This window comes from Sander lucioperca, chromosome 9 (genome assembly GCF_008315115.2).
Source record: "Sander lucioperca isolate FBNREF2018 chromosome 9, SLUC_FBN_1.2, whole genome shotgun sequence".
NCBI lineage: Eukaryota > Metazoa > Chordata > Actinopteri > Perciformes > Percidae > Sander > Sander lucioperca.
In genome coordinates, this window is record NC_050181.1 from 34,577,903 (window position 1) to 34,587,776 (window position 9,874).

The 9,874-nt window shown below is 40.9% G+C and overlaps 2 protein-coding genes across 2 annotated transcripts; both read left to right on the forward strand.

The window, feature by feature from the left end:
- Nucleotides 1-38: 38 nt before the first annotated feature.
- LOC116048808 (transcription factor Sox-14-like) lies at nucleotides 39-1,568 on the forward strand. The gene has a single exon (XM_031298053.2). It carries the CDS (start codon nucleotides 267-269, stop codon nucleotides 1,020-1,022), a length of 756 nt encoding a protein of 251 aa, XP_031153913.1. The 5' UTR covers nucleotides 39-266; the 3' UTR covers nucleotides 1,023-1,568.
- A 2,871-nt stretch (nucleotides 1,569-4,439) lies between these two features.
- On the forward strand, nucleotides 4,440-9,683 carry cldn18 (claudin 18). The gene is made up of 5 exons (XM_031298054.2): nucleotides 4,440-4,659; nucleotides 7,586-7,750; nucleotides 8,221-8,359; nucleotides 8,462-8,575; nucleotides 9,482-9,683. Exons 1-5 carry the CDS (start codon nucleotides 4,440-4,442, stop codon nucleotides 9,576-9,578), a joined length of 735 nt encoding a protein of 244 aa, XP_031153914.1. The 3' UTR covers nucleotides 9,579-9,683.
- The last annotated feature ends 191 nt before the right edge of the window (nucleotides 9,684-9,874 follow it).

The following is a 9,874-nucleotide window of genomic DNA, read 5'->3' on the forward strand; positions in this document are numbered from 1 at the left end:
CATCATCCATAACAAGCTTCCAACTTGGTCCTGTGTGACTCCCATTCATGCGCCCAGGCTTTGCGCTTTATGTATTTTTCCGTTGCACTTTGTGCAAATGCTTCAGTCAATTTGGAGTTACGAGTTCTAGTGTTTTCTTACCAAAAAGACAGAGAAAATATTTCTGAACTGACCACTTTTTCCTTTTACGCACGAGAGGAGCATGAGCTTCTTGGGGAGGTGACTTGATTTAAAGTAGGACTGGTGTGTGTGTGTGTGTTTTATTAATGAATGTGTCAGTTCTTGAGATGGCCAAACCTTTAGATCACATCAAAAGACCCATGAATGCTTTCATGGTGTGGTCCAGAGGCCAGAGGAGGAAAATGGCCCAGGAAAACCCAAAGATGCACAACTCTGAAATCAGCAAGAGGCTCGGCGCGGAGTGGAAGCTGCTGTCCGACTCCGAGAAACGTCCGTACATCGACGAGGCCAAGAGGCTGCGGGCTCAGCACATGAAGGAGCACCCGGACTACAAGTACAGACCACGGCGCAAAGCCAAGAGTCTCCTGAAGAGGGACCGTTTTGTTTTCCCGCTGCCGTCTTTACTTGGGGACGCGGCGGAGCATTTGAAGGGATTTCCCATGGACTCCTTTCTTGTCCCTGGGGATAAAGCCAGAGCTTTCCTCGCTCCCGTCTCATCCCCCTCTTCCTTCTCGCTGCTGGAGCCGGTGGCGCAGTTCAGCACCGGAGCTGTCCAGCGGATGGCGGAGATACCGCACGCTCTGGCCGCAAGCGCTTTGCCCTACAGCGCGCACACGTTCGGATACCAGACTGGAGGGATTGGGGGTCTGGCTTGCCACGGACAGCATACCCACACCCACACCCACCCCCACCCGTCCTCCAGCCCGGGATACGTGGTGCCGTGTAATTGTAGCGCCTGGTCTGCTGCCAGTTTACAGCCTCAGTTAGCCTATATTCTCTTCCCTGGAGGGATGGCCAAGAACGGCATGGACTCGTACACTTCCCCTAGCTCCAGTGTGTGACACGCTGGATACACTTGAAGCTGCGCGGTCCCAACGGGGGAAAGTTTGCGCACAGGATCTCCCCCTCCCCGTAACATGACAAAAGAAAAAGAACTGGGCTACAACACATGTTTTCATCCTACAAATATATCACAGCAAAACTGAATAGTAGGCTAGTGTTTCTGCAGATATTAAATACATTTCAAAATGCCATAAATGGCTGCTTACAGCTGATTAGCAACATCATTTTTTTCAACCCAGGCTATCTTACTTTACTTCTACTTAACTTTTTATTTCTTGCACTGCAGCTATGTATACTTTATAGACTTATTGACCATCTTTTTTCTTACTCTCATTTTTACCTTGAATCTGGTGAGCCACAGCTTAACAATTTCTCCTTGAGGGGATCAATAAAGTATTCTGATTGTGATTGCCTGCTGCTGAGCAGTCTTACTCGTTATTCCATGGGAATGCAGAGTAAAGATTTAGAGCGTTATGTGAAGATGCAATTTTTTTTAACAAAAACATCAATTCAAGCCAGTCAAATGTACAATGCGCGAGGCCCAAGCATAACTTTTTTTAAAGAATTACTCAAACTGTGTTACTGTAAGTCATATAAACATCAAGCTGGTGTGGATATAAGAGGGCAGAGGAAGCCTGCACAAGCCAATGTGTCTGTTTTGATATATATTTACCCAGGCCTAAATAGCCAATATTCATACATTCTTACATTTGGACAGTTTGTCCCCCAGGATATCTGTCTCAGTGTAGGTCTGTTTTGTTTTTTCTTGTTTTTGAAGTGGAAATAATAAATGTTTTCCTTAAATATTGTCTTATAATTTGAGTTTTTTTTTTCTTTGGAGTCTGTTTTTTTTTTTCCAGAAGAATTGTGTAAAGAATGTCTAAACATTGTATATGAGCAGCTACATCAGTTTGGGATAATGAGTCAGTTTTTGTTCAGTAAACAGCGTTGGTGTGAAGTTGAATAACTTTACTGGTATTATAGTTTGTATTTGGATGATTAACATCATTACATTTTTTTTCATTAGTATTTTTTTTTCCACATCTACTGATTATCAATGTGTTCTCTCAATCTTTTTGTTAGATGTTATTTTATGTCAGACATCAGTTGTAACAATAACTGGGGGGGAAGTATATATGTTTTCCTGTTCCTGACCATCTGAGCGCTCTTATTTAAACAAGCTGACCGATAAGGTGTAAAACAAAGGCTCACACAAAAGACAAACAGATATTATTGTCATGCAAAAAAAAAACAGAAGTCCATTGAACTGACGCAAATAACAAAATTAAATGCTCTAGTCCCATCGTGTTTGGTGATACTGTATGAGTTTCATTGTTTGTGTGTGTGTGTGTGTGTGTGTGTGTGTGTGTGTGTGTGTGTGCGAGAGTGAGGCTTACGATAAGAGAAGAAAAGAAACTTCTCTCCTCCCCATGTTGTTGACAAAGTGATTAGGTGAATAAGTTGAATCATGGAAATCGTATGAGGCACTGTTTGTTTCAAAGTTAGTAAGAGGGAATGAGTCCTCACACTGAAACCACTGAGCTTTAGTCTCCATGTATGACAGCTCGTAATGCTCGACCTGTATCTATGATGTAGAATTAATAAACAGGAAGGACCTGACGGCTGATGCTGCGTCAGTAGGCCTACATTTGGTTCATGACCACAGGGTGTTTTTGCCTTTATTAGATATTATGCAGTAGAAATGCAATAAATGCCCCCTGGCTGGACACAGGGGCGTAGCACAACATTCTTAGCCCTGTAGAAAAGCATTCTCTGGGCCCCTCCCCGCATCCACAGCTATTCATTCTAGCATCTTTTTGGGCTCTCCTCACATGAGGGCCCTGGGTACTCAGTCCGTTCGATGGTGTTTTAAGCCCCCAATGTCTCCTTCCAGGCAGCGCTGCGACCGTTGACTTCAAGGCACCTAACCCTAACCCTAACCCAAACCATAACCATTGCCTAATCGACTTCAAGGCAGCGCTGCGACCGTTGACTTCAAGGCACCTAACCCTAACCTTAACCCTAACCCTAACCATAACCATTGCCTAATCCTAGTGCTAGGAGACGTTGGGGGCTTAAAACACAGATAAGTCCCCTTTTTCCCCATGGTCCGATGCCCCTGGCTGGACATGAATCGAGGATGTTGTAATTACACGGTCAGCATCTTAATCTCTTCGCCACCAGGATGCCCCAGTCAGAGGGTTTTCACTTGACACTCTAGGCAGCCCAGGAGAAGAGAAAGTTCTTATAAAGTATAGGAGAAAATCAAATAGCACAATGTTTTTGACCAAATACCTCCGTATTGATATTGCAAATAATTAGTGTGTTTTCACGTATATTTACACAATTACATTTGAGATCAATTATCATCAGTAATGTGGATAGAATGACTAAGTGGTTAAAGGCAAATAATAGAACAGCAAGAACAGTCTGGTAAGTTCAGAAAATGACATCACTTTACTCTAATGCAGCCTTTAAAACTAGGAAAAGACCATACTTGTGTCATATTACGATATCCAAAATCTAAGACGATATAGTCACATATCATGATATCGATTTAACATCGATATATTGCCCAGCTCTATTAGGAAGTGCCAGATTTAAGGATTTCATATTGCCAAAGTGTCCACGGGCAAAACACCAATTCTTTATCAAATCAAAGGTCCAGGGATGCAGCTGTGTAGCTGACCTCTGGCCTCCTCCCTGTGGATGTAAAAAAGGGTTTTCTTCACTGCTTCCTCTTGTCCTTTTAAAGTAACACCTTGAGCCCTGATATGAACTTTAACATTCGGTCCAGGATAACGTCACTTGTCTGTTTGTATTGCTTCTTCTCTGGTAGTTCATTGTGTTAGATCTGATCAGTGTCACAAACTCATTTCTGCCTCATCTCTGTGTATTTGCATGTTTGTCTTTCTGCAGTGCTGCATCGTTTTTTGAGTAAGTGAGGGTGTTGGCAGGGCACATGACTGCATAATTCACTCACTGACCGACTGTTGGCGGTTTACCTAAAGCCCTGTGGAGTCAGTGATTCAGTTTCCCGTATTTACATTTAAACAGTTAGTTCTCATGTAGGTGCCAGGTGCGCCTATCACCACTGTGTCCACACCTCTCAGCACAAGGTAGCCCAACCCATGCTGCTGCATCGCCCACTGGGTGAAACCCAACCGCCTCCGCCCAACCGTCTCCGCCCAACCGCCACCATCACTACAAGGTGCCACTTTGGACCGTTTTCATTCTCTGCCCGCACACCACACACACCTGCTCACCTTTGGCACCTTAACTTCAACTCAATTCCATAGGCAGCTATAGTTCAAGTGTTAGGCTCTGTATCTATTTAAACTGGGCACAAACCATTCTGCTCGCACACACACTGTGCCTCCTAGTATATTTCCTAACTTCTGAGGGAGGAAACGACCATGGCGCCTTCAGTTCTGCAGAATGGCGGATTCGTTTTGGGCTTGATCGGCGCGGCAGCCCTCATCGCAGCTACTGCCATGAACAACTGGAGTGCCAAGGACAGGCAGGGGGATGTGGTGACGTCTGTGTACACCTACAAGGGTCTGTGGCAGGACTGTGAGACCGCTTCCTCAGGATTCACCGAGTGTCGCCCGCTCTATGGCCTCCTGGGCTTCTCAGGTAGGACAAGACTCTCTTCTATTTCAATGTGCAAAACTTCTCCAGGGACTGTTTACATCCAGACTACTTTTAGTTCATTTGTGTTCTAATAATTAGACACAAACTGTATCCAGGATAGGTGACTGTCACTGTCCAGGCCACAGCCTCCTGAGGAAATAAAAAGTCTGAACCTAAAAGAGATACAGAGCATTCTCTGATCGCAGGGACAATGATGCAGCGAGTAACAACGTTTAAGAAAGTTGTAACTGAACAGTCCAGTACCGAGGTACGAGAAAGTTCTCTCACTACTTGCTAAGATCCAAGAGGGCCTTCTTCTCAAATGACAAGGCAGGAGGGTTCTCAAGTCTCATTCAGTTGCATGGGGTCCATGCATGACACGTGTAACATAGAAGGCCAACTTTTTCTCTCTCTGGATATCTTTCCTGCCACATATTTGTAAAATATTATGTAAAAGAAAAAGGATGATGAGAACAGCAGTGAGTGCCTGTTGGTTTTAAAAACCTACCAGAACCATTTTAATTCTAAAAATGAGTTACAAGAATAAAAAAGTAAATAAAAAAGTATGACACTCAAAAGCACTAAATAGCTCCAATGAAGTTCTGGAACAAATACATATGGCATGTAGTGTAGAAATATATATTTTGTTTAATTTAAAGGCAATTTTAGAGGAAATTGTGAGGGGTAAAATGAAAACGTATTCGATTTAGTGCAAAAACGTTTTTGTTTTTGAGGACCTGAGAGGATGAATCAGATAATTTCACAAAGGGAAGCCAAAAGCAAAAAGCATCTCCTTACAACTATTTAGCGTAAATTATTATTATAATTCTTTTAACGGGCGACATTTTAAAATCGTTTTTACTCTCAGTTTCTGTCGTCTTTATACTAAATCTTGTTCCGTGTCAAGCCCAATCCTATCAGTATTTGCATTAGCACCAGTGCATTCTGGTCACTAACGGACGGCCGGGCTGATACTTAGTCAACACAGTTATCAGAAACAGAACAAACAACAAGCAAAGGGCAGGTTCCTACAGCACACCTGCAGTGGGAGAGGTGGCTTTATCAGAATAAATACATGTTGACAGCATCTCCTAGATTATGAAGATTTAAGTCTTGCAATATATATATCTATGCAAAATATAAGTCTCATTATCAGTCTTGTATAAAGTACTTGAAAGCAATACTTGAGTAAAAGTACAAGTATCTGTAACACTTTACTTTAAGGTATTGACATAATCATGACATGACACTGTTATAACTATGACATGACACTGTCATGAACGTGTCATAAACGTTATAAACAAGTCATAAACGTTTATGACTTCTGTCATTAAGCGTCATTCGGTTTTTGTCATGACAAATTGACATTGTTTGGGTTGTCTTGATTATGACAACTTGACATTAATCAAAGTGATATTACCAGAAGTTGTCTTGGTCATGACAAGTTTACATTAAATTTCTTTGGAATGTCCTTACTAAGACAACTTGACATTAAACAGGATGACGATGATGATTATGTCAAGTTGTCATGACAAAGACATCCTCTGGTAATGTCATGTCATCCTGGTTAATGTCAAGTTGTCATTACAAAGACATCCCAAATTAATTTAAATGGCATGATTATAAACTTGTCATGACCAAGACAACTTCTGGTAATGTCACTTTGATTGTCAAGTTGTCATAATCAAGACAACCCAAACAATGTCAACTTGTCATTACACAAACCGAATGACACTTAATGACAGAAGTCATACACGTTTATGACTTGTTTATAACGTTTATGACACGTTCATGACAGTGTCATGTCATAGTTATGACAGTGTCATGTCACGATTATGTCGATACCTTCAAGTAAAGTGTTACCCAAGTATCTTACCAGAAAATGACTTTGGTAGAAGTTAAAGTCTTCTTTTAGAATAATACTTGAGTAAAAGTCTTAAAGTATCTGATATTTACTGTAGGCTACTTAAGTATCAAAAGTAATTTTCTGATATTAAATATAAGTATAAGTATTAGAAGTAATAGTAAAAACTTTGATTATGAACTTTATGGCCAAAGGTGTGTTACGTTATCTTCATCACCACTGTCGTCGGGGTGATCATCGTCTGTTACCATGGCGGCAGAGCCTGCACCAGGTGCTTCCATGACGCTATCAGTTATTATGCTTTGTCCTCTTCTTTAGTTTTGGCCTATGTTTTTTTTTTTTTTTTTGCCGCTTGAAAACAAACAGGCATTAGGTCACCAACTGGAATGGAGGGTGCATTATCTTGGCAGTTTAGGAGCAATGATTCTCCAAACCTGCTTTTTTTCAGTGTAACAAATTTCTTCTGATTTTATTTTGTAGTAACGAGTAAGTAAGATGCTTAAGGGAAATGTAGTGGAGTAAAAGTATACATTTTATTTAGGAAATAGAGTGGAGTAAAAGTAAAAGTTTCTGGAAATGACAAGCCACACAAAACCATTCTTACTTGTATTTTTTGAAATATGTTAGGTCCATATGTGTTGAGCTCGCCCAGTTGCGTTGGGTAAAGGATGCTGATAGCCAGGCTCTCATTGGTTAGCCAATCAGAGTCAAGCAGCTTAGCTAGTTGAATATTAATGAGAACTGGCACAAATCGAGCTGAGTCTTCCTGCAGGCTTTCTATACCACGCTAGAATGGCTTGAAACAAGGTAACCAAGGCATTTTTTCCACAAAAAAATGTTACAGAGTCCATGGTAGACCTTCAGACATTACCACAACGTAATGAAATACATGTGGCAGGGCACCTTTAAGTACAGTAGCAAAGTATTTGTACTTTGTTACATTACAACACTGCTCATTGTCAGATGCATGGGTTATGTCAGATTATAAGCAACGCAGAGCTTCTCGGTTCAGTAAGGTACAATGAACTAATCAGTGATTATGAGGATGTGTTTCCTGTGCACTAGGATCTTTCCAGGCGGTGCGAGCCCTGATGATAGTGGGCGTGGTGCTGGGGGTCCTCGGGGCTGTCATATCAGTGTTCTCACTGACCTGCCTCACAATGAACAGCATGGCGAACACCACCAAGGCCAAGATGAGCCTCACCGCTGGCATCATGTTCATCATCGGCGGTATGGTTACACAAAACAGAAAATATGAGATTTTTTTTACTTTGACCTCTCTGATTCTTTGATATTAACAGTTTCTTTATGAAGTAAAAAAATAATCACTAATACGTGTTTTCCCTACTATTATAAGGCTAAGGTGCAGCATTAGCCATTTTGGGCACCACCTAAGCAAAAACAATGTATGTGTGAGCATAAATGAATATCCTCAGATCTAATGATTGTAGTTGGGCCCCAGTGGATTCCTTTGCAAGTTTTGTCTTTAAGCTTTTTGAGCGTTATTTAGGCTATTTATTATCTGCTCTAGCTTTTCCAATGTTTAGACACAGATACGGTTATAAAAATGTTTTCGAAATTAAGCAAAATTGCATTTTTATGCACCCCTAAACCCCCGCCAAATACGTGCACCTAAGTCTTCCACCTAGGGAAAACACTGACTGACTTCCTGTCTGTGTCACTCTGTACCCTTCTCTCAGGTGTGTGTGGCATTGCAGGAGCTTCCATCTATGCCAATCAGATTGTGGCTAGTTTCAGGATGTCCAGCATGCAAGGAGGGCTTGGTGGAGGAAACATGCAGGGAGGCTTTGGTGGAGGAATGGGAGGAGGATTACCCACGTAAGATATAAAGATGACTATTTTGCTTGCGTTTTCTCCATATTATTTGCATGCTGGACCTACAGGTTTTGTTTGGCTGAATTGTGTGGTTTGTCTCTCCAGATACACGTTTGGCCCTGCACTGTTTGTAGCCTGGATAGGAGGGGGCGTCCTGGTCATTGGTGGCATCCTCAAGTCACTGGCTTTCAAGGAAATGGTGAAAGATGAAAAACCACAGTGAGTCCCCTCACACATTTAGAGTTGCACACAAAACACATGTAGTTAAAGTAAAAGTACCTTACAATATAACGGCCTACGAGTCCAGCTGAAATGATTAGACCATTAAACACTAGGGGTGTAAGAACAAAATCGATATACCTGAGTATCGTGATATTTTATTTAGCAATACTATATCGATTTTATTTTTAGTTTACGTGCAAAAATATTCATGTAAGACAGTGGTTGACGTTTATGTTGTGTTTAAACCCCCTACCACTAGATGGCTATGCTGAGACACACCACTAGCGTCCATGCCTAACAGTGCCTAACAGTGCCTGACTTTTTGCTAGAAGCTAACAATGTAGCTTTAACTTTAGCATATACACATTTGCTGACTAAGAACCTGTGAACCACAATCCAAAACTGGCAGTTTGATTTTCTGTGTACTGAATTGTTTACCTAAAGTAAACTTCTTTGACTTCAATGCACATCATGTCTTTTTTTAAATATTTGTTTTTCTAAAATTATACTTTAAAAAAATCCCAATATATCGCCTCACGCACAGTATCCAAATACATTGAAATATATTGAATCGTGATACGTGTCGTATCGCCAGATTCTTGCCAATACACAGCCCTATTAAACACACAACTGTTTGGATCGTTTCTAAAATATGAGGATTTTTCTGCATTGAGTACTTTTACTTTTAATACATTAAGTACAGTTTCATGATGATACTTACATACTTTTACTGAAGTAACATTTTCAACACAGGGCTTTTACTTGTAACAGAGTATTTTTTACAGTGTGGTATTAGTACTTTTGATTAAGTAAAAGATCTGAATATTTCTTCCAACTTCTTTTTGTATTTATGCTCTATTTACTTGTATTAATCTCCAATAACTGTTGCCTCTTGCTTTTCAGTTATCCGGGGGTTGTTTACAAACCTCAGCCCCGCACCAAAAGTGACATCGGTGATTACCATTCAGAGGGCGGCAAGAAAGACAAAGATTACGTGTAACTTCACACATAGCTTAAACACTGGCAATATGTGTTTGCTTAAGGCGCAGTCTTTTAGCTGTAGACATGCAGCATGCTTTGTGGGATGTTTTTTTTTTCTTTAGTTCCTCATATACGCATTAAATACGTCTTAACTGATAATGGGAGTCAATAATGCCTCACACAGTAACAGCAGTCCAACACGTGTAATACAGGAGTTGCAAAATACGTAGTTTTCACATGCACATTTCAGTGGCTACTAGATATTTATAAATGCTGTATGTAATTGAAGCCTTTTTTACTTGTTTTGTAAAATCA

Excerpts from the sequence above, each read along its gene's own strand:
- LOC116048808 (XM_031298053.2), top strand. The coding sequence starts at position 267 with ATGAATGTGTCAGTTCTTGAGATGGCCAAACCTTTAGATCACATCAAA.
- cldn18 (XM_031298054.2), top strand. The coding sequence starts at position 4,440 with ATGGCGCCTTCAGTTCTGCAGAATGGCGGATTCGTTTTGGGCTTGATC. Across the intron at positions 4,660-7,585 it reads TGGCCTCCTGGGCTTCTCAG|GATCTTTCCAGGCGGTGCGA; the intron begins GTAGGACAAGAC and ends CCTGTGCACTAG. Across the intron at positions 7,751-8,220 it reads CATCATGTTCATCATCGGCG|GTGTGTGTGGCATTGCAGGA; the intron begins GTATGGTTACAC and ends CCCTTCTCTCAG.